Here is a 24687-nt window from a genome sequence, read left to right on the forward strand (position 1 = left end):
ACTCTGAAATGAGAGTTCTCGGCCTCAGAAAATGAGCGATTCCTTGAGAAGGCTCACCCGAATCCATCAGAGTTGAAAAAATATTGTCACGATCTTTTCTGCTCCTTAAAAAGGGAAGGTCTTCCCTCTGAGCGTGAGGGTGAGGATGCAGGGGCGTCCAGAACACAATCGTGTTACAACAGCCCCTCTGAATGATGACAAGTTACTGTTCCACTGAGTCTGGGAAAGGGGGCACACAGAGGGAAGAGTCAGGAAGGAGGAGCTTACACGTTTGGCAATGTTTCTGAGATAGATATTTTACAGGGAAGGAGCAGGGAAGGCAACAAGTCAGGGCAAGGATTCCTGCCAAGCACACACATGCGGGCGGAGGAAATAGTGCAAAGTCTGAAATGTGTCCTGCGAGGTGGAATCAAGCGCAGTAAACGATCATGAAAGACAAAGGTGGTAAACGGGGTGAAGGTGGTCAAAGGTGTAGTGAGCCTCTCCTTATAAGGCATGGGGCTGTAACATACAGCATGGTAGGAATACAGTTAATAAGGATGCTGTCCTGTGTATCTGAAAGTTGCTGAGAGATCTTACAAGGTCTTAACACTCCTTTCCTTTAAAATCCTGCTAGACAACAGAGAGCTGAATTTAATGTTAAAAAGTCAGTGAAGCCTGGCTGGCATGGCTCAGTGGATTGAGCGCCGGCCTGTGAAGCAGGGGGTTGCAGGTTCGATTCCCAGTCAGGGCACATGCCTGGGTTGCAAGCCAGGTCCCCAGTGGGGGACACATGAGAGGCAGCCACACATTGATGTTTCCCTCCCACTCTTTCTCCTTCCCTTCCCCTCTCTCTAAAAATAAGTAAAATAAAATAAAATAATAAAATAGAAAAGAATGTTTAAAAAAAAAGTCAGTGAAAAACACAGAATGGTAGGTAAGTTTCTCATGAAAATCTTCCGATACAAAGAGTTACTTGGGCAATAAAAGGAGGCAGGCAACTTCCGGGGCCCACGCTTTAACCGCTCACGGCTGCTCTGCATCTGGCTGAATGATGGTGATAGCAACCATGCTTTCTAGTAATTTCTTCAAGAATAGTGAACTGTCCTTAAACTCATTTGAACCAGAATCCTGCAAATGTATTACTCAAAACTGTTTTCTCTAGAAATACGCAAAAAGGGGAACTAGCCTGCCCTCCTCCTTTACTCTTTCATCTAACCCACGAGTGAACTCAGAGTCCCTGTGGCTGTACCTTCGAAAATACATGTTGCATTTTCCAAAATACTTGAAAGTTTTGATTGCCCCAACAGATTGTCTTTGATTTTTCCTATATTAATCCTATGGAATAATGCAATGATAGCAAATGGCATGGTGTATGTCTTTACTGATAAGTTTTAGTGAGTGATTTTTGTTGTTTACGTTGAAACATTAAGTTGCTGCTGTTCAAGGAAAATGCAAGGTCAAGAGCGGAGTGATTGGGAGCTTAACCTGACCCCCACCCCTCCCACCAGGGGGGTGGCTATTAACTTCCCAGTCTTCAATTCTGAAGTGAAGGTCTCCATGTCCTGTGACAAATCCATAAGCCATTTCTACTTTCTGTATTTCACAAAAAGAATCTGACCATTTTGCAGCCCAATTTCTGTCCTCCTTCAGTTCCTTAAAACAAAAACCTGGGCTAAACTGTGGAAACCGCTGAAAAATAAAAAAGGTTAACTAAAACTAACAGCAAGAGTTTCTATTTACTAAAGTTAAACAGTTTTGTAAAGATTAAAATAAGAACATACCCCCCCCCCCAAAGAGGCTTTGTTCATCNTCCTGTGACAAATCCATAAGCCATTTCTACTTTCTGTATTTCACAAAAAGAATCTGACCATTTTGCAGCCCAATTTCTGTCCTCCTTCAGTTCCTTAAAACAAAAACCTGGGCTAAACTGTGGAAACCGCTGAAAAATAAAAAAGGTTAACTAAAGTTAAACAGTTTTGTAAAGATTAAAATAAGAACATACCCCCCCCCCAAAGAGGCTTTGTTCATCTTCCTTCTAAAATGTTCTTTTTAAGTCCACATTTGGGGTTTACAGTAAATATAATTCGCTCTGCATAGAAGCCTGTGTGTGCGCGCATTCACAGGCATCATTAAAACAGAATTCTAACGAAGAGTCCTGGGAAGATGAAAACTCACATCAGGGTTGTTTTTTTGAAACAGTCCACACACTGATTTATTAAGAGAACTGCTGTCTCTTTCAATTTTAGTTGAAGAAAAGGATTAAGAGTCACTAAACACATTTCCATGACATTTACCCAGCCGAAGGCATAAGAAAGTCTAAAGAAAACACCAGGCATTGAATGGATTCCCCAAACTCACGAAACAAAAATAACTTTTTCAGGTACCTCCCATCTCACCGTCTAACATGCTGAAAGGTAAATTTGTCCTGAGACAAAAGACAGGTGCCCTTTCGTATTAAAATGATGTGTGAGCAACACACGGAGGAGGAATGTGCCCTTGGGAAGAGCTCGGGTCAGCAGAACACCCATGTTCTCACACCAGCTTTGCTGTTACGTTCTCAGGCAACTGAGAAGGAACACCTTTTCCAACAGGAAACAGGCATTTTCTTTGGTTCAGAAGTACATTTCTGAAATGATTCCCTGTTTAGCTTTTATCGAAAGGGGCCCCCGACACTGACAAATGAACTTCATCACACTTGGGGCCGGACATATTTGCAGCGACAATCTGTTCCGCTTGAGGAATGGTATTTGCATATAAGGGAGAAAGAAAAAACAGAACTGAGATTCCTATCTTGTCTTCTGGTTTCTGTTGCCTTAGTTCATCAAAGTTCAAAGAATTTTAGATCTGGGGGAAAAAAATTTGGTACTTTTAAATGAGAAAACAGGAGGCCAGAGCTGAGAACACAAGGCCCCCAATGCGGCTAGGGGCGGATTGGGCTGCTTCCCCTCCCGGTGGGGTGAGGTGGCACAGAGCAGTGCCGGCTTTGCCATTAGGCAGAGTGGGTGGGTCACCACAGGCTCTGCCGATTGACAATTCGATCTCGGGCTAGGGAGGTGGGCTTTCTGAAACACAGGTCCCCCACCTGTACACAGGAACCCTATTCTGACAGCACTGTGGCCAAACTGAGAAATACAGAGGCCAGGTGCCTGGCAAATGACAGGTCCCCAAAAAGAGTATTCAATTTTAAAGTTACGACATTCAAAACTTTTGCCTTTGTGAAGGAATATAAGTAAAAACTTAAAAATAGCCCTGGCTGGCATAGCTCAATGGATTGAGCGCAGGCCTGCGAACCACACGATCGCGGTTCGATTCACAGTCAGGGCACATGCCTGGGTTGCAGGCCAGTTCCCAGCGGGGGACTCACAAGACACAACCATACATTGATACTTCTCTCCTTCCCTTCTAAAGATAAATAAATAAAATCTTTAAAAAAACTTAAAAATAGATCCTTTTTTCTATGTATAAATGAGTTATAACTATGAAATGAATTAAGGTTTTCAGGTAATTAGATGCCTATGCTAATCTCGATTTTCCTAACATTTTAAATACAAAACTACTTTGGAGGACAAAGGGAACCATCTGCTCTATAATTTGTTTGATCCACTTGGTTTTGTCAATTCAATCAAACAAATATTCAATGTTAGTTTTTGCCCCACTGAATTGTCTGGACTGAATGAATTGATCATCTTTTTTATTACGTGGGACACGGCCTTCCCCATGCAACTCTGTATAATGGATCTCTTTGATAAAAACTGCACTGCATTTGTTAAAGCAGAGAGCGCTTTCCACTCACGACACGTGTCTCGAAGTGCTTTCCGGATCTGGGCTCATTTCACTTTGACAACTTCCTGACGAAGTAGCTGGAGTAACCAGCCCCGCTTCACCTGAAGTTAGTATGTGGCAGAGGCAGGATTTGAACCCTGGGAGACTCACACCAAAGTTCACAATCTTAATACTCTATAATGCCTCTCAACACTTGAAATCACTGCTTTAGTAAATCAGGATCCCTGGTCAGAACTGAAAAAACAGACTGAGAATGTGAATTAGTTGACTATTTCAGGACAATGTGCTAACATAACACAGAGGCTTAGCTCCTCTCACCTAGAAATCAAATATAAACAGAAGTATCATATAATACACGTTATTCAAAGCAAAAAGTTCAAGGTCTAAGACAGCACTTTACTTAGCTGTTCTGAGTTTATTTCCATGTGTTAACAATATTTATTTTCCTATGTTTCTGGTTACTTTTTCCTCAGTTTCTTTTGCAGAGACCTCTTCCTTGACTTGTTACCTAAATGTCTTCCAAGATTTTGACTTTGGCTTCTCATCTGCCTAAGTTTTCCCTGGCTCCCACCACAACTTATAAGGGAAAGATTCTGAAGTATCTACGCCCCAGTATCTCTCCGAAGCACCACAGGGAACATAAGAAATTTGTAACCGACAGCCTGAAAGCAACCTCATGACAAAACTTCACGCAGCATCTACCACTTAAAAGAGATATGTTCCTCGTGCTTTTCCACCTGGGAAAAAAAAGCAACCTCATCTACTGAAGTATCAAGTCATAATTATCTCCACCTGGAGAGATATCTTGGCCTCCTTCCTATCTGTTACTCCCTACCTGCCTGAGCCTGATGATTGCATCTGTCAGTTCTGCCTTCCAAATACCTGTCTACTTCCCTCTCCGGTTCGCCCCCACTCTGGTGGTCCGCCTTCCTCTAGGCTCCGCCGTCCTCTCTCCAATACCCACTCCTAATGGTTCTGCTTCCCTGCCTTCTGTCCAGCCCTGTCCAGTTTATTATCTGCACTGCACTGAAGGACACCTCCCTGAAAGGCAGTCTGCCCATGTCTCTCGTCGGCACCCTGGCACACCTGTGTTAGAACTGTCATCACACCTCCCTGTCACTGGCGGTTTTCCGATCACGTCTGCCCGCCCCACTCAGCAGCGTGGAATGAGGTCGGTTTTGAGCTTTGTCCATCACTGTGTCCCCAGGACCTACCTTAGTGCTCTGTGCTAAGAAATGCTTACTGATGAAACTTAAATAAGCATTTAAGTTTCAATGAAACTTACACTCAAATACTTCTTATTCTTCAAAAGTAGAATACATAAGAGACAACCTGAGTAATCTGTTTTTTGAAACAAAGAGTATTGCTTTCATTCTTCCTATTCTACAATTTTATCCTATTTTAGTGAGTTAGAATTCCTATTTTTGAGGGAGGTAGGGGAGGCAGAAAAGGGAAAGGAGGTCAAATACATGGAAGGAGACTTGACTTTGGAGGGTGCACACACAGTGCGATATACAGACGATGGATTACAGAATTGTACACTGGAAACCTGTATAATTCCAGCGTCACTCTAAGAAATTAATAAAACTAAAAATAATAAAAATAGTCAAACCTAAAAAAAAGGGCTCAAACCATGGAAAGACATCGGGGAATCTTAGATGCATACTGTTAAGTGAACGACGCCAGTCGGCAAAGCCTACATACTCAATGATTCCAACTAGATGACATCCTGGAAAAGACAAAACTATGAAGACAGTGAAAAGATCAGGGTTTCCCAGTGATTTATGAGAGCGGAGGGATGGCGAAAAGATGGAGGGAGGGGTGAATAAGCTGAATTTGGGGGCCATTGGGACTATTCTGTCGTACAGGCATGGTGGGTGTGTGTCCTTATATATTGGTCAAAATCCATAGAACGTGCACCACCAAGCGTGAACCCATCGTAAACGATGGACTTCAGTGAATAACAACATGCCTTTATCGGCTCATCAGCTGTAACCGAATGGATCGCACGAACCTGGGATGTTGATAATAAAGGACACCAGGCAGCGGGGGAGGAGGGAGCATGGGGACGCGCCCTAAACTTTCTGCTCACTTTTCTGTAAACCCAAAACTGCTCAAAAAATAACATCTGCTCATTTTAAATTACATGTATATTTGTTTTCCTTCTGGATATACATGTGTTTGAAAAGGAAAATAAATTTGCAAGGCTTTTATTTAAAACTAGAGGCACTTAAAGGTCTAGCCTGCAAACAAATACCTCTATCTGTTTAACCTTTTGAAATTAGCAACACAGTGTATGATTGATATATTTACTCTACAATTATTCTTATTCTTAGTTATCAGGATTTTCACTGAATTACCTTAAGTTATAAATAAACATTACTTTTATATATTCTTTAGTGGGGAAGACATTTTCTACAAAAACAGTCCCTCGTTATTGTTAATAATTCCATTAAGACCACAGACTTTAGGTAAATAATAGTTAATGTTGCCATTCAAAATAACAGAGCCAACAAATACAACCTAGTCCCTCTTTGGCAGAGCATGAGAAAGTACAAGGGCTGGGGACATCATCACCCCGCTCCTCCTTACAACACAGTCTTGGTGACGATGTGGATAAAATAAAACCGAAAAGCAAAGGAAGAAAAAGGGGGAGCATGGTCATAACTTTAACTCGCCACCGTCACTGATGATGTACGTGCTAATGACAAACAGATTTAAGGATTGGTAGGCTGTTTTACAAGCCTTTACTTCTAAACGTATAAAAAAGATAAACTTACTTTTTAAAAAATAAATAGGGTACCTACAGCACCAGGACCTACATTCTGGTGAGTGTACATCCCAGGTTCAGTGTGTTCTAAAGAGTAACTCCCTCTGACAAATTACAATAACTCCCTGTCCATAAACGAAAACAAATGCAATACTTCCACAGCATTTTGTTGTCCATCCAGATTTTTCGGTTTCCTTTTTAGAGATGGCACTTTGGTGCTTGTGCGGTTGGGGAGGTGAGGTTCGCCAGATCCAGGTAGCCAGAACCAACGACCCGTTTGGTGCTGCTGTAGCCACGTGTATTGCGGGGCTTTCCTATTACACTCTGCATGGTGGATATTTGAGGATGTGGCTGTCTTCCGACCAGACTCAGAACTGCCGGCTGCCTTCCTCTTTACGTCACACCCATTACTGTTCCCGGAGCCGATGTCCAGCAAGCCCTCCAGAGCTGCCTGTTTGATTTAGTTATCGATGCTTCTGGCCCTGGTCTTCCCACTGGCTTTCTCACAAAGTAAAAGTGCAGTACACTGGGAAGCAAGACCGGTCCAAATGAATGAGAAGCCTTAAAAATAGACCATTAAACGTGCTTCTGTTCTATTACTTCGAAGCACTCTGATGACCAACTCTGAAGAGGTAGGCACTGCAGGCTAGACAGGCAGAGGAGTGTGGCCCTGGTGGGGAGGAGACTGGCAGGTTACGAGCAAGCGTGTCTGAGAGCAGGTGTCACGACAACAGGACTGGTTCCAGAAGCCGTGATTTGGATCTCAGCTGCCCCACCTGTCTACTGTGTGACAGGGGCTCTAGCCTTTCAAGGGATTCACAGATGCGACTCAACTGTGGAAAGCACGAGCAGAGCTGAGCACTGCACAGGGGACCTGCCTGGTTCGACGGAAGCACCTGCTGTCTCCCACCTGTGGGGTCCCTGTCTCTTCACAGCATTCCGCACTCCTGACCACACACAGCAGAGAGCTTCAAAGTTCTGCGGGTAGGGTTCCCCCCCACCTTTGTGTCCAATCTGACATCATGCCCGTTGTTTCTGCCGCTCCAGTATATCCCACATACCTTCCTTTCTAGGCACCAAACTGCTGCACCAGGGACATTTCCAAGTGCTTTAGGGTCATGGAGGATGGAATGCTGCCTGCCTAGGGGGGCGGTCAGAGACAAGGTGGCAAGGAGGCAGTTTCAAAAAAACAAATCGTTTCCCAAGGCAAGAAGAAAGGGGACACTTAGGCCATTTCAGGTAGGGGGAAGAATGCGCCCCATCCAGGGGACACACCTGGACATTTGTTCCTCTGTGTGGCTGCAGAATGGGGGGCTCTAGGCTCAGCAAATGATGCTGAACAGATGAACAGGATGAGAAGGGCTTGCACGTCCAGCTTGGGCAGGTGTCCCCAAACGCCCTGGCCATAACAGGCAGCTCCCATTGCATCATTTTGTCATTTTGCTTGTACTTCTACTAGAGTCTTTCGCACATTTGGCCTTTGTTATGACTATTTTGACAAGTCTAATTGAGTACAGTCATGGACAAGTTCATTGATGGTAGGGGCTATGCTCCTTCCTGCCTTTTCCAAGAAAAAAATCTATACTGCCTCAGGCCTGGAAAGCTCTCAACGTATATTTGTCTTGTCGAATTTGTCTATGAATGGGTCCTTTGGAAAGTTTGACTGTTTGAAATATATTCTTTAAAATATCATCAACACTCTCATTTTGTCAAAATAATGGTAAAAGGGCTTATTAAACAATGGTTACCTTTACTCCAACTTTTTCTAAATTATATAAATTCTAAATCAGTAGAGTCTGAACTAAAGAGAGAGGTGACTGTGCTAAGTACATACTGTACTATCTAAACTCTTTTCTTGAACCTACTGCTCACAATAATAACACATATCTGTATTAATACCCATCCATAGACAACTTCCATCCGACAAGTAATTATCAAGCCTCGCAATGCGTTAGTCACTGTATTTACTGGGAATATAAAAATAACATTGCCCCCTGTGATAATCATGCAACAAAACATGCTACGTTTATGTTCAAAGTTAAAACAAAAGAAGACCCGAGATTCACAGAAGAGCCTACCTTAGTTTACTGATCACTTAGGGATCAAGGACAGATTCAAACTTTTGTCTCCTGACTTTGCATTTAGTGCTATTTCTTTTACAGTTTTTTATTTCTCAACGTTTCCTGATATGGCTCATAGTTGTGAGCTGCTTCGCTAGGATTTACAACCTATACAGAGGGGATTTTTACCCGAAAAATGTCAGCTTGCTCTTACACGATTAATTATCTTGGGATCACTAAGCCCTATGCTTTACCTGACAATGACTCCAGACAGAGGGTCCAACATGGAGCTTTACATGGAACGAATGACTCAATTAACAAAGAGAGATGTGAACGTCTAGGCAGCACCCCTACCCGCCGAAGGTGAGACCCAGCAACCTCTGGGTTTGTGAATAAAAGGCCACCAAGATTCAGAGCCGTCACAAAGCCCCGGCTTTTCTTTGTAGGAGTGCTATCAAACCATTTCAGAATTTGATGCCGTAAAGTAAGATGTCAAACGGGAAGGAAGACATACAGGAAGAGCAGAGAGAAGGAATGAGGCAAGTGGAAAAGTGAAACAGGCAGTAAGCATCCCGGATTGATTCCATATGCATAATCATGATCAGGTATTAATCAGAGCACATGATATGAATTACAGAGGCTTCACTCTTTACGGGAAGAGCTAAATAATGCATCATTTCCTCCATTTGTAAAAGCAGGAAAGGACCTGTCTTAGAGACTTTTAAACTGAAATTTGTTCCTATTTTAAAAGCATCTGTATGAGTTAATCTCCTTGATGTGTAAAATTCATATATGAAAACACTTTGATCAAGCCAGACAGATGAAGTGAGTTATGTTTACTAATTTAAAAAATTTGAGTGTGCAGTTTTTAAGTGAATTAAAATGAATATTGGGTAAGACTGGTTAAAGGAGCCTCAGAGATTTATTAGACAACAGGCTATCAAGTTGGAACGTAAAATACTTCCAGATTCATTTGAAACTCAATAGTTTCATGTTGAAATTACTTTATTGAACTTCTGGTTTTAAATTCATCGTTATCTTGCCTTTTCTTTGTCCATTATTGAATTGTAAAATTCTGTGCAACACTGACAATAACTTCCTGTCGGACACACCACTAGAGGGTTCCGGCTGACTCAGACCGGCTCAGACTAAACCCACCCAACAGCTGGTTGTAGTGCGCCATCTAGTGGCTTGGGAATCACTGATGCCTGAGTGTTACTTGCTGACTGCAGTGCATTAATGGGAATTCTAAACAGCAATGCCAAACTCATAAAAACATTTTCTTCTAAAGTTCATACTTAATTAATTTAACAGTGAAATTACGATGAAAGGAGAGAAATTCACAGTACATAGTAGTTGTGGATAGCCCAGTTTAAATGACCATTAATTTACATATACTGCATATTCATTTAAATATGCTATACAATGCTTCATGGAGATGAACTGCAAACAGTTTAGACCAGTGAATAGGAACAATGTACCTGTTGATGGTCACGTGTATGTGATTGCTGAGATACATATTTCTCCTCCTTTATAACATGCTTTAAACAGTTTGCCCCTGGCATATGTTAGTAAAGGCATTTAAAATATTTGGTCAATTCTTTATGTTATTATCTAAACTGCACATTCATGAAAGTATACTTTATTTTATTATTCTTTACGAGTGGACATCCCTATATATTCCAACATTTTGCAATTCAATCACATTGTAAGGGAGCAAGGTAGACCACAGTTATAAATCTGCAAATTGTTGTTGAAATAGATAGGTCAAGGCAGCCTACTCTCAGCTCTGCTTCTCTTAGAGAAAGGGCTGTGACTCTTATCCTGACAAATAATCTTTGAGATTTAACCAAGGGCACAAGCTTGGCAGCTCTTGGAGAACAGATTTCAACAAGGCCAGGAAGATGAGCTGCTTCTGAGCAACAAGAAGTGTGTACGCAGTCTCACCAGGGTGTACTGTTTGGAAAGGGAGAATTCTGATGATCGATGTACGCTTGCTCTGGGCACACTTTTTTCAGTTCAGATGTTAAGGTGTCCTTTCTAAGCACACCTTAAGAAATGTCCTTAGACATACCCTTCTAAGGTATTTTATTGGGCCATGTGTATCCATCAGACATAGATTAAATGATATATTTTGTAAGACTCCTAAAAAAGAGGCATTTTCAGCATTTCTTTTTTTACTCTAAATTCCTTGTTAATATCTAGAAAATGTTCCTCTTTCATACTCCTATAAATATTTACTTTACTGTGTAAGTCCTAAAGAGAGGACTTGATCATGAACTAATGAAGCAAAAAAAGATTGTGTTAAAGATAAAATTACTGTGACTTTCTCCCAGAACGTTTCTCATTGCTACTTCCTTATCTCCCATAGCGTGTGTAGTTCTCATAAGTCATTTGTTACAATCCTAAACCTTGTATTACTTATTGGTCACACATACATAACTTGCTCAACATGCCTGAAGCAAAGGTAAGGCTAGGGACGTGCTTCTTAGAAGCAAAGCAAGCCAACCTGAATCCCAACAGAATGAGTGTTGATTTTGTTTTGAACACACAGTTATGAAATCTTGAAAATAATTATAAATGAGGAATCAGTATGGGCTCACTTTGAACCAGTGGCGGCCAATAAACCAAATGTCATTCTTTCTTGGAAAACGATGCCTTGCACAGCAGAGAGTAAGAATCTCTCTGCTAAGGGGATGAATGGATTTGGCACACGGTTTGGAGCAGGAATTTCACACAGACTTTTTGATGTACCTGTGGGATGGAGAAACATGGACTAGATGTGGGGCCATTAGGTGGATTTTTAATTACCCGTTAAAGAATTAAGACCCACTTGGATGGAAGGCTCTAGGATCACCTCTCAAGGCTTTTTCCTTGAATCTATCCCATGTGGTATTTGAGAAAAATGGAGGAGCTGAAGGGGAGAGATGCAGGGTGGACAGGAGGGTTCAAAGTTGTTTTAGTTTAAGAGAAAATGGGCCCAAATCAATAAAATAGCTATAGAATAATTATCTTCCAGAATTGAAAGGGCATGTGCAGCCTTCCTAACAATGATTCTGCCGTGTGTCTCCCACAAGAGATCATCAGAGCCTGTGGTCAAACGCTTCTGTGGTTCGCACACCCAGCAGGGGCATGCCTCGTTTTATTGCCCCTCACTGCATAGCACTTGACAGGTGTTGCATGCTTTAAAAATCGAAGGCAAGACTCTATCAGCAGAAAGGTCACGACCTGCTTTCCTACAAGGCGGTCTGGAGCCCAATCTGCAGGATCTCCAAGGTCTGGAGCCCAATCTGCAGGATCTCCAAGGCCCACTCGTACTCCTGAGGGAGTGAGCCATCAGGTGAAGGACAGGTCCAACTGAAAATATAACACTGCATGTTTAGGTTTAAAAAAAATGAGTTGCAGGTACAAGGGATGGACAGGACCTAGTTTTCAGCTTTTTTTTTTAACTTAGATGACCTAACAGGGTCACCTGTTAAAAAAACTTAACATTATCTTTGCTTCTGCTGAACAACACCACTAACAAGACCTGTTTCCTCCATCTGTGGTGCAGGAAACTTAAAAAGACACCTCGATAACTTGGAGCGTGTCTAGAAGAATGTGGCTGTGAGCTGAGGCTGCCGGGGGGATGGAGATGCTCATGGATCACGGTGGTGGTATGAGGGGCCCCGGGGCCAGGAGCTGAAAATCACAGCGTGATGGGCTAGCCCAGTCAACTAGAAGGGACTGGGAGCCAAACACGACTGTAAGAAACAATCGACGTGGCAAGAGGGGAGAGGTTAAAGGTGTAAACTTGCAACTAGTACACAGGTTCTGGAGATCTCATGCGCAGCATGGCGATTATAATCAACAAAAGGTATTGTGGACTTCAAAGCTGCTAAGAGACTACATCTTAATTGTTCTTACTACAAAAAAAGAAATGACCATCACAGGACATGTTCGAGGTGTTAGCTGAGCCACGGCAGTATCAATACACTGGACATCTTAAATTACACACTGTTATGTGTCAATTACATCTCAACTGAAAAAACACAAGGTATCAGTCTAGCTGTTGTCTCTTCACTGAATTTTAAACCCAAGTGTCTAACTATCTACTGTATGAAGACTCTGCCCCCCCCAATTTCACCAAACTCGTTTGCAGGAAAATAAGCTCTCTGACACCCACACTGTTTACAGAGAGGTGGGAAAACGACTGCTGTGTGAAGACGGCTTGATCAGGAACCAGACTTGCGCACACAGGAGGTCATAACAGCTACAGCCACCAGGTGTGAAGATCAAATGCACGACGTGTGACTGCAGAGCTCTGCATAGCAGTGGCTTGATCTCTGTGAGAGATGACACCCAAGGGATCCCTCTAGTCAGGAACCAAACTGGATTCTGAACCATTTGGACCCTAGGAGCCCTATGGTTTCATCTTATTAGTAAGCCAAACTAATTAACTCCACTTTAGCAAACGTGGCTCATGTTACTTTGAATTATAACGTGTACCTCATGTCTGCCCTACTCCCACAGCACGTGGGAAAACTTGCAAGATGCAGCTCTGTAACACCACGGAGTTGGATCTTTAAACAGGACCAAATTAACCCTTTCCTCTCCACCACCGTTCACCACTTCAATAAATGGAATAGAGGTGTCTGTGCGAAAATGAGGTTATTACGTATTTTTACAAAGTACAAGGAAAATAGGAATAACCCAAAATTTATGATGATTCACTGAGGAGAGGTCATTCTTTTATTTTTTAAACAGAAAGGATGCTATAAAAGTAATACGCCTCCACCATGCTCGTTACTATGAGTTGCGCTCACTATCTCCTGATAGAACGCAACATGCTTATTCAACTCTCGTGTCTATCCTAATTCTTTGCCTCCTTGATGAAGAAATGTACTCAAACATAGTGCCTAAGAAACAGAAGGAAGCTTTTCCTGGGGAAGTTCAGAATTCATGGAGAGGGAAGAAACTGGAATTAAGTGGGAAAAGGGAAGGGGCAGGGGGCAGGGAAGAAAAACGGAAGAGGCGGCTTGCAAAATGTGTTGGTGATCTTAGAAGTATCCCAATGAGAAAGCATTAAATAAGCAAAAAAGTCAACTCCAGATTCTATACAATGGTTCTCTGACTCAGGCAAGGGTTCTCCTGGGCCACAACGTCCTCACACACGCAAGACCACGCCCTGCCTCAACGTGCGGAGTCATGGGGCAGTCTTGGCCAAGCAGCTCTGGAAGGGTTCTCATGGAAGGACATGATGAAATAACGGCAAAGAATGCCAATATAAATGATTTTGCTGCCTCAGCTGGGAAACGGGAAATATCATGTGGTTACTTTTAATACCCTGGAGATGGGAGGGCTCTTTACACAGCCCTCTGGAAATAAGTTACACCTGAGGTTTTCGGTTCCGCGTGGGTGCTGGGGTCTGAATCCTGCTGAGGACGGTCACCGGACTTGGCTTGTTTCATCTGCAGCCCCTTGCTCCCCAGAATGCGTGTGAATACATTTCTCTATGATACCTGTTTCTTCGCACTTCACCTGTTACAGGCACCAGTCACTTTTCCTAGGAAAGGGAACTATGGGGTCCTCCTCCCACCTTCTTTCCCTTCTCAGAGCATCCCACTGGCAGCATGAGACAGGATCCAGAAGCCAAGGAAGCCAGAGGATGTCGGTGCAGGGACACACGGGGCAGAGGATAAATGGGGTAGATAAGGGGCTCGGTGAAGAGTCATCAGTTTATTTCCTAGGTGGGTGGGTGAGTGAATGGGTGGAGAAATGGATGGGTGGGTTGATGGGTGGGGGATGGATGGATGGATGGATAATGACAAAGGCCATGAATCACCTGTGTTCTCAGTTTTCTTCTCTGTAAACTATGAACACTTATACGCCTCTCATATACAAAAGAAAAACACCAATGAGAGTCAAATGGAATAATGTAGAAATATGTGAAACTCCCCACAAAGCTATGTATATGCCAATTTCATCATCATCACCATCATTATTATTATAACTTCCTTTCTCTGGTTACTTGGGATCACTCCCCTTGAGATCAAAGGGAGAAATGCATGATCTAAGTGGTGGTTAAAAGGCTGACTTTAAAAGTAGAGAATAATTTTGTCCAACTTGTTGCTTGATGGACATATAAAATCTGATAAAGTGGACAATGATTAAGAGGTAATGCTGCGTATGAAAAAAGACTAGCTCACTGTGTGTATACCATTTTAACTTCTAAAGACATGGAAGAATAACTTCACTGTTTGCTGACATTCAGTAAGACTTCAGCCTTTTTCAACCGAGGAGAGGAAAATCATTCTGCTCAGAAAGAAACTAAACTGAACATGTACCCTCAATGACGCCATCCCAGCACGCTCACGGCTCCGGAGTTGAGCAGCTGGCCCTTCTGGACTCTGACTGACCCTCAGGGGAGAGCCCTGCGGAGCTGTACCTGTATGTGTCCTCCGGTGAGCCTTCAGGTGAGAACTTTTCGTGTACACTTTGTTGCATCCCTCGAAATCACATCTGTGAATACGCCGTTTTCTGGAGTCTGGGGATTCAGACCGTCTCTGGCGTCTTGTGCTCTCAATACTAAATGGTGAAATTGAACTGGAAAGAGAAAAAGTGGAGTTACACAGTGAGAAACACAGCTGTCTGGTTTGGTCTCGTGGCCTGAGAACTCCGTCTCACGGCCTGTGGCTTCACACAGATGCAAGGCCCCGTGTCTCCATTTCCCAGACACCTTTCACTCTTAGCTGGAAGGCAAGCAGCTTGTTCTCTTTCTGGTGAGACACGCCTAGGGAGAGAAAGGCAGGCTTAAAATAAAAACGACAAAACAACAAGCAAATGAGCACAGTGGTAAATGAGTAGATCCTTGTTGACAAATACGAAAGAAGCTGCTGGTGTTAAAATTATCCTTCGACATTTTGAACTTCTGGATATATTTACAGAGAATATTCTGGGAAGCCCTGCTCTAAATAAGTGACAAAAATGAAAGCATTTACTAGGGAACATGAGGGCCTGAATTGCATGTGACAACACATAAAATTGTGCAAAATCACAAGGTACATTTCAAAACAAACAAGGTTGAGCTGAACGAAGCAGCATCAGTACATCCATTACATGACTCACGACAAGCTATTTCTGTTCGTTAAAATGCACCTGACATTTAACTTTTACAGTTGGTGGTTTTGCATGGGGAGGAATAAAGCTCATTGTCTTTAAAGATTAGCTGTACCACGAATGAGAGAAAGAAGTTTAACTCCGAATTTTGGCCCTGACTTGCACGTTGTTTAATCTTAATGCCACAGCAGAAAAACAGGATTAGTTTGTAACGCCAGGTAATTGATTAACATGCACGTCTTCAAATCTTAAGCTCTTGTGATTGAGACAGAAATGAAGCACATGACTCATGTTTTAGTCATTTATGAAGTTAAAGAAATTACAGCAACACATACTTAAATACTTCTCTCAATACTGTACCATACTTCTAGTAGAGAAAGTTTACTGCTATTAGTATTTTGACATGTTTTCTCCCAGCTGTCCCACATTTCGATACAAAGTAAGCACTTTGGGCCCTGGCTGGTGTGGCTCAGTGGACTGAGTGCTGGTCTCTGAGTCAATGGGTGGCCCGTTCCATCCCCAGTCAGGGCCCAGGTCTGGGTTGTGGGCCCGGTTCCCAGGGGGCGTCTTGCACAAGAGGCAACCACACATCGATGTTTCTCTCCCTTTCTTTCTCCCTCCCTCCCCCTTCCTCTGAAAATAAATACACAAAACCTTTAAAGAAATTATAGGTGAACAAACTTAAGAAAAGTATTTTGTATTAATGATTCACCTTTTAAAAAAATCTTGAACATTACAGACACAGATAATCTCTCTTTGTCTTTCATAATCACCCTGACCCTTCCTCCTCCCAGGGAAAAACTTCTGTTATCAGTTTTCTTTAAATCCTTCCAATTCTTTTAAATTATGCTTATCTATCCATATCTGCATTTATAGAAACTCGCAATATTGCTTTGTGTTTTTTAAGAGACAAAATAATATACTGTTCACATCATTCAAATTGTTTGTCACTCAACATAAGCATCTGAGATCTGTCCATGTTGATACAAACACTGTAGTCTATTCATTTGAAATGTTATGTACCACAATTAATTCTAAGATGAATTGCTTTCCTATTTTAATGTTGCTAAAATTAGGAGTCTTACAATTGATGGCTTGTCATCGTTTCATTGGCATACTACATTTTCTTTATTAGTGGTACCTAAGCTAATGGTGCATTTTACAGTAGATGGTATTTTAACTTAGACCAGAGGTTGGTGCACTTTTTCTTTACAGGGCTAGATGGTAAATATACTATTTGGACTTTTGAGAGTCATACAGTCTATAAGGTAACAAATCAACTCTGAAACTGTAGCATGAAAGTAGCGACGAAAAAAATATAAACAAATGAGTGTGCTCTGTTTCAGTGAAACTTTATTTAGGAAACAAATAGTGGGCTGTAACTGGCTGATACCTGACTTAGATGAAATATGGTGATAGTCCAATGAATATTCATCCAGAGATTTAAATGCCATTTCCTAAGTGATGGATATATAAGATATTCCTTATATTTCATTATAATATTGCTCCCACCAACTTTAAAAAATGTCTTCTCTATATATGTGCCTTTCAAGTTTCCAATGTCTCTTTTCACTTGTACAAATAAGGGTTCAGTAGCCAAACCTTTACATTACTAGGTAAGATCAAATATAAATGACATTTATCTACTTGAGTTTCAAACAGTTTCATGCAAGACCTCTGTTAGTAGAATGAAAAAAAAAAACACATGGAACATCTAAGCCACATTTCCCAACCTTCTTATCAGTCAATGTGGATTTGCGGTTTCCCACATAACTGACTCAGTTGCAGGAACTAGAGCCTGTCTTGTAAAGACTCAAGACAGTGTCCTGACCCGCCCACGAAAGAACAGCGTTAGTCAGCCCTGGAAGGGCGAGGTTCTTGGGCACACATGAGACGTGTGTGGAAACAGGGAAAGAGCAATTTATTTCTTGAGTATTCAGACATGACAATAAATATAGATCTTGGCCCTGGGGACCTCAAAAATAGAAACTTCTGTGTTGTGATATGTTTGAAGTCCTTTAAATTATGAAAATGACATGGTATTTGTTTACTTCACATTGTAACTTAAAGTCTGCAATAAGAACACTTGGTTTTGTGCAGTACTGTATCCATACGAATGTGCAGAAGTCTAAATGTAACTATACATAATCTGTGGTTGATGTTGGCTATTTATCTTGCTGTGTAGTCATGTATATAGAGAAAAGTGAACAAGAAATCCGAAGTCAAAACCAAGTAGCTACTGAGCAGGCCTTTAAGGGACCAATGAAGCAACGCAGCCACACACAGTCCATCGGCCACCGAACCACGTGGCTGGCAAAGGGAGGAACGCAAAGGCTACGGAACGGCGTGAAATTACTTCACTAACAGTTTTTAATTTACATTAAAATAAAGATGTTAGGTGGATGTCTGTAATGCCACAAAACTTTGCACCCTTGTTTTCTTCATTTTAAAGATAAATGTTTTAGGACATTATGGAGAAAAACCATTTAAAAAGTTACCAGGGCAATTAAAGTAATTTTTTTTTTAGAAAGGTGAATGCGATACAGCTGCACCCAGCAAAGCTGGCTCTGGAGTGGCATTCGATGGGTAAGAGTTCTCTTCGGCTCCCCTTTTCAAATGGCGGAGTCATCCTCAGACGTCAAAGAGACTTCGGCCAGGCTGTACCTTTTAGAACTACTTATCTGACCCCTTGGTGGAAAGGCAGGAAAGTAAATGGGGCTGAGATAAAAGGGAGTTGAAAGTGCAGAAGAACTTAAAGAACACAGGGAAGAGGAGAGGACAGTTCAAGTGCATAGAGGTGGCTGGGGCCCACAGTGGGCAGGCACGGCTGTCAGAGGACAACCATGGGTGGGGAGTTTAGCCAAGCCAGCGCCATGGCGGATAACTGACAGTCAAGGTGCTGGTACCAAGAGCCTATTGCGGACATTCAAGAAATGTTTGTTCAACAGGATGAACGAATGAATGAATGAATGGACGGAGGGGTGTATTAAGACAGACACTCCTAATTTTTAATTTAATATAATCAATTGATTAACCCCTTTGATTAACTTATTCTTACTAGGATCCTTTGATTACAAATCTTCAGATAATGGTCACTCAATTCCTTGCTCTTACTCTTTCTCATTTCCCTAAGTTTCATATTCTAAATGTTTTACAAAATAGCTACTGCATACCAGGGATTGAGAATAACCATTTAAACTACATGTATAGAAGAGCAAGAGAGCAAGGGATTCAGAACCTATTTGAAGAAATAATAACAGAAAACTTCCCTAACCTGGTGAAAGAGACATACAAGTCTAAGAAACACAGATAGTCCCAAACACGATGAACCCAAAGATGCCCACAATAATACACATTAAGTTAAAATGCCCAAGGTTAAAGACAAAGAGAGAATCTTAAAATCAGCAAGAGAAAAGCAATTAGTTACTGTGTAGAACTGGCAGCTGATTTCTCAACAGAAACTTTGCAGGCCAGCCCTGGCTGGTGTAGCTCAGTGGATTGAGCGTGGGCCTGCGAACCACACGATCGAGGTTCAATTCCCAGTCAGGGCACATGCCTGGGTTGCGGGCCAGTTCCCAGCAGGGGACTCACGAGAGGCAATCATACATTGATATTTCTTACCTTCTCTCCTTCCTTTCCTCTCTAAAGATAAATAAATAAAATCTTAAAAAAAAAGAAACTTTGCAGGCCAGAAGGAACTAGCAAGAAATATCCAAAGTGATGAAAAGGAAGGACCTACAACCAAGATTACTCTATTCAGCAAAGCTCTCATTTTGACTCTAAGAATAGTTAAGAGTATCTCAGACACGAAAAAGCTAAAGGAGTTCATCATCAACAAACCAGTATTCTAAGAAGTGATAAAAAGTCTTCTTTAAGAAGAGGGAAAAAAGATAAAAAACATGTATAATAAAATGAAAACAAGTACGTATCTATCAATAATTGCTTTAAATACAAATGGATTAAAGGCTTCAATCAGGAGACACAGGGCAACTGAATGGAGGAAAAAACAAGACGCTTACTTATGCTGCCCACAAGTGACTCACTTCAAATCAAAGACACACACAGACTAAAAGTAGAAGGATGGGAAAAGTACTTCACAAAACTGGAAACAAACAAACAAAAAAGCTGGGATAGCAATACTTAGACAAAAGAGATTTTTTAAAAAATATTTTATTGATTATGCCATTACAGTTGTCCCACTCCCCCCCTTCACTCCCCTCCACCCTGCACACCCCTCCCCCACCATTCCCCCCTTTCGTTCATGTCCATGTGACACAAGCTCTTTAGATTCTGTATTGCCCATAGTATTCCTGCCCTCCCCCCGTCTACTTTCTACCTACCGTCTATGCTACTTATTCTCTATACCTTCTCCCCCCTTCTCCTCCTCTCACTCCCCTGTTGCTAACCCTCCATGTGATCTCCATTTCTTTGGTTCCACTCCTGATCTAGCTGTCCTCTTAGTTTGCTTTTGTTTTAGGTGTGATTGTTGATAACTGTGAGTTTGCTGTCCTTTCACTGTTCATATTTTTATCTTCTTTTTCTTAGATAAGCCCCTTTAACATTTCATATAATAAGGGCTTGGTGATGATGAACTCCTTGAATTTGACCTTATCTGAGAAACACTTTATCTGCCCTTCCATTCTAAATGAAAGCTTTGCTGGACAGAGCAATCTTGGATGTAGATCTTTGGATTTCATGATTTGGAATACTTCTTTCCAGCCCCTTCTTGCCTGTATGGTCTTTTTTGAGAAATCCGGATTTTAAAATGAAGGTTATAACAGGAGACAAAGAGAACCCAGAAATTTCACTTCTGGGCATTCATCTGAAGACACCCAAAACACTGCACTGAAAAGACATCTGCATCTATATGTCCATTGCAGCAGCATTTACAATAGCCAAGATATGGATGCAGCCTAAGTGACTACCAGATGATCAATGGATAAAGAAAAAATGGTATGTATATACAATGGAATACCACTCAGGCATAACAAAGAATAAAATCTTGCCACCCGTAGCAACATGCTTGGACCTGGAGGGTATTGTGCTGAATAAGTAAGTGGGTCAGAGAAAGACAAACAGACTATGATTCCACTCATATGTGAGATTCAAAAAATAAACAAGCAGAAGAGAAACCAACTCAATGACACAGGGAATATTCTGATGGTTGCCAGATGGCAAGAGGTTTGGGTGAAAAAGATGAAGGGATTAAGAAGGACAAGCTGGTAGTGACAGAATGGTCGTGAGGATGTGAAGTACAGCACAGGGTAACAATATGGTAATAATTATGTATGGTGTGAGACGGCTTCTAGTTTTATCAAGATGATCAAGTTATATAAATATCTAATCACTGGTTTGTACACCTGAAACAAACATAATATTGTACATGTCAACGGTAATTGAAAAATAAAAATGATTATTTAAAAACCCCACATATACATAATAAGTGCCTCAGGTCTTTGCTCCAAGTTCCAGAGAAGGGCATTCTAAAGCATTGCTCACAATTAACATCCTCAGTGGATGAGATCCCACTGAACATACACAGGATGCGGGTGAATCAAATAAAAGTCTTCCCTCTCATCCTACTAAGCATCCAGTGAGTGGGAAAGGGTGAAGGAATGATCCTTACTCTCAGTAATACCATCCTGCCTTGTCTCACTCAGGCACTCATGAGTGTGGGCATTTGGTAACAACATAGCTATAATTACACGTTGGGTATTTCTATTCTGCCCAAGCTTTCTAGGCAATGTGCCGTTTGTCTAGAAGGCACATAAGATACCCACAACTGCATGGAAACTGTCTTCTGCGCTTCAAATCAGGCCTTGTTCTAAAAGCAAGGGGAAGCGTGGGGAAGTACTTCTTCCAATCATCCTTAGTAATGAGCTTGGTGGGATGAAAACAGTGGACAGTTGCTAGTGTGCTCCCAGAAAGTGTACTGAAACACATCTATCTGGTTCAAAGAAACAGCCTGTCAAGGCCCACTCCCTGCCCCAGAAGGTTAGCCCATTTGGAGTAGGGAACTGACGCCTGAGGGGGCCTCTCAGGCACCGAGGAGGTAATGATGAGATCCAGAGAGAACAAATGAGTGAATCATGACTTCAGTTGCACAAGGGTCCCAGTTGGAATGGCAAGTTAAATTGGAATTAAACCCAGAGAGGCTTGAAAAGTCACATCCAGGAACAGCTCTATTTAAATGGAAGGCACCGCATGACTGCCATGGAAGAAATTAAGGTTAACTGTAATCAGCAGGTCATGAAAGACCATTTGTCACGTGTGACCTTAGTGTGATGAGATGCCCTTCACTGAAATTGGACTTTCCACAGGAGTTAAAAAAAAAAAAGCCAGGCCATTCTTTTAAGGTTGGAAAGAGAGCACACTCATCCCCAATTTTAAAGCCAGAGCAGCAATCAGCGGCAAAGAAGGAACTCCAGCAGACTCACACCGACAATCTCACAGAATGCCAAGGGTCGTGGTGGAGGTTAACAATGACAGCTGACGTTTGCAGAATGCTCACGAGTGCCAGGCGCTGCTCTAAATGCTTTGGGCTTCAACTGACTCTCCGAGGTCATTACTACTACCCCTGGTTTACAGACGAGGAAGCTAAGGCACAGAGAAGTTAAGACCAAGGCCAAGGCCAAACCGAATTGGGGCCACACCAGCATTTATTTGAACCCAAGTGATTGACTCTACTAGACTCAATCTTAGTTATTCTATTCTGCTGACTCAGACAGGTAACACAGGAGACAAACCAACATGTGATAAAACATGACAACATAACAAAATAATCTGTATCGTTTACATGTTCCCTCTAACCCATTCTAGGAAACAGCACATAAAAGCATTTTAAATGTATCCCACTATAAGAAGGTAGACACTTTTCTCTTGGGAATTTGAAGGTAAACTCTTAAATTAATGCTGCCAGAAGAAGGAGGTGCTCAGCATAATTATTTAAACGAATCTACCTATGAAAAATACTCTCCTAAGGTTGTTGTAAACACACACATTTAATTCCAGGGTGATGTTTCCGGAAGGTGGGTCAGGCAGTGGTGTGTGGCTGTGTGTTCTTTCCCACTGAGGCTGCGGGAACCAGTTTTCTTCCCTGCGAGTCTGGCTTATTTACAATTGTGCCAAAAAGGATTTCCAGTTGGCTGTACAGCCGAAATACCTTAAGGGTAGGGGGACCATTCGGTTTTACAACTATAGTTTAAAGGGTTTTCCAAAGTTCACTTGAAAGTGATTTTGATTAAAACATCAAACATCACCTGCTGGAATTCTGGATTGGTTTCCGACCTGTAAATAAAGAACTGCTTCCTCTCTGGTAGGTCAAACACCGCACTGGGACTTCTGAATTATCAAGGGGAACAAAAGACTTTGATTTAACCAAAGGCTCCCTTCCTTTTGGATTATAATAGGGTTCTATTCACATGGCCCAGCCAGACATTTCCATCTTTTTGCAGGCGTTCTCTTAGCTAGCAGACGGTTCTCCGAAGCTGGGATCTTTGTATTTATCTTCCATACCATAACAGACTCTACTGAGCTCCCGTCAAACCATGTCAATTTCTTTCCTATGATATTAATTGGGGAAAAGGTGCCATTTAGGTACACTCACTATCTAATCCCCAGAGGCTACCTCCAAGGTCGTGTTGAGTCATCAGAATGAAGTCTGCTTTCGTAGGATGACTATTGAAAAGTAGTTTTGGAAACGACTTTGAACAGGCTGAAATGATAAGATTAGTAGCTACCAACCTTTCCAGGAGATGTGACTAAAGCACTATACCACTCCATGTTCAAATGTGGATTCAATAAAAATAAAATAATTTTCACAATATGCATAAATCAAGAACAATACAATTGCTAAAATGTGTTTAAAAGCTAATTATTAGCATATATTCAACTAGAACTTCGTACTTTTTTCATATGGACAGGCCGTGTATTTCTAATTATTGTTTTACCTTAATTAATGAAATTTCCTATTAATGAAAAGATAATGGGTTTACAACGGAGCCTTTACTGGGGGTGAGTCTGTAGGCAGATTCACAGTGTATCATGATTTTACTGAAATGTAACAGCTGCTACTAAGTATTTTCATCACTTTTAGACTATCAAAATACTCAGAATTGTCACAAAATAAAAGATTGTTTTTTCCTGCGCTGTTCTTTTTTTTTTTTTTTAAAGATTTTATTTATTTTTCTTTAGAGGGGAAGGGAAGGAGAGAACGAGAGAACTATCAATGTATGGTTGCTTCTCGTGAGTCCCCTGCTGGGAACTGGCCTGCAACCCAGGCATGTGCCCTGACTGGGAATCGAACCGCGATCGTGTGGTTCACAGGCCCGCGCTCAATCCACTAAGCTACACCAGCCAGGGCTTTCCTGCTCTGTTCTAATTCACATTTTAGCATGTAAATTCATAAGCTGTATTAAGTAAAAGGTTCAAAGACAAAACAAAAAAAAATGAATCATTACTGGCATTAGCTGCATTTGGTGTTATTATCAAACTTCATGATGGAGTTACATCACAAATCAAGAGACGTTTGTTTGCTAACAAAGAAGATTGATTTGACCTGTTTGAAGTTGTTACTTTGGGGGCAGGCACTGTATGCATTTGAAAGACCGACCCCAAAAAAGCAACGCATAAGCAAGGAGGAAACGAGGCTCCGGAATGAGTGAGGATCCCTGAGTTACACTGGACATTTAAATGGAGGGCACACAATACACTGAAATATTTAAGGTGAACTTTTCCACAGGATTTCTTCAGAAAACAGTGGGGTTTCCATTCTTATTCCAGGAGCTGTGCCTTCACGGATTGTTTGAAAAGTTTTTCTAGGTCCAAACTGGATAATTTTAATCTGGATGATATTAAGGCAGCCCCCCGCCAGGGGGGGTTGCCCCCCCGCCCCCACGCCAGGCCCACATGAGAGCTACCACCCCCCACTGCCTTAAGAGGGCAGCACTGCACCCTTATCCTACCCATGTGGCCCTGGAACCCCTGACTTTGAGA

General features: G+C 41.8%; 1 protein-coding gene across 2 annotated transcripts in view; it reads right to left on the bottom strand.

The window, feature by feature from the left end:
- KLF12 (KLF transcription factor 12) overlaps positions 1-24687 on the bottom strand; it is a 424438-nt gene that overhangs the window by 12753 nt on the left and 386998 nt on the right. For both annotated transcript variants that reach the window (XM_037034842.1, XM_037034843.1), the window contains exon 7: positions 15023-15180. In XM_037034842.1, coding sequence (XP_036890737.1) covers positions 15023-15180 — 158 coding nt within the window. The remainder of the gene's footprint in view (positions 1-15022; positions 15181-24687) is intronic.

This window comes from Sturnira hondurensis, unplaced genomic scaffold (assembly GCF_014824575.4).
Source record: "Sturnira hondurensis isolate 20B ecotype Veracruz unplaced genomic scaffold, ASM1482457v3 Scaffold0022201, whole genome shotgun sequence".
NCBI lineage: Eukaryota > Metazoa > Chordata > Mammalia > Chiroptera > Phyllostomidae > Sturnira > Sturnira hondurensis.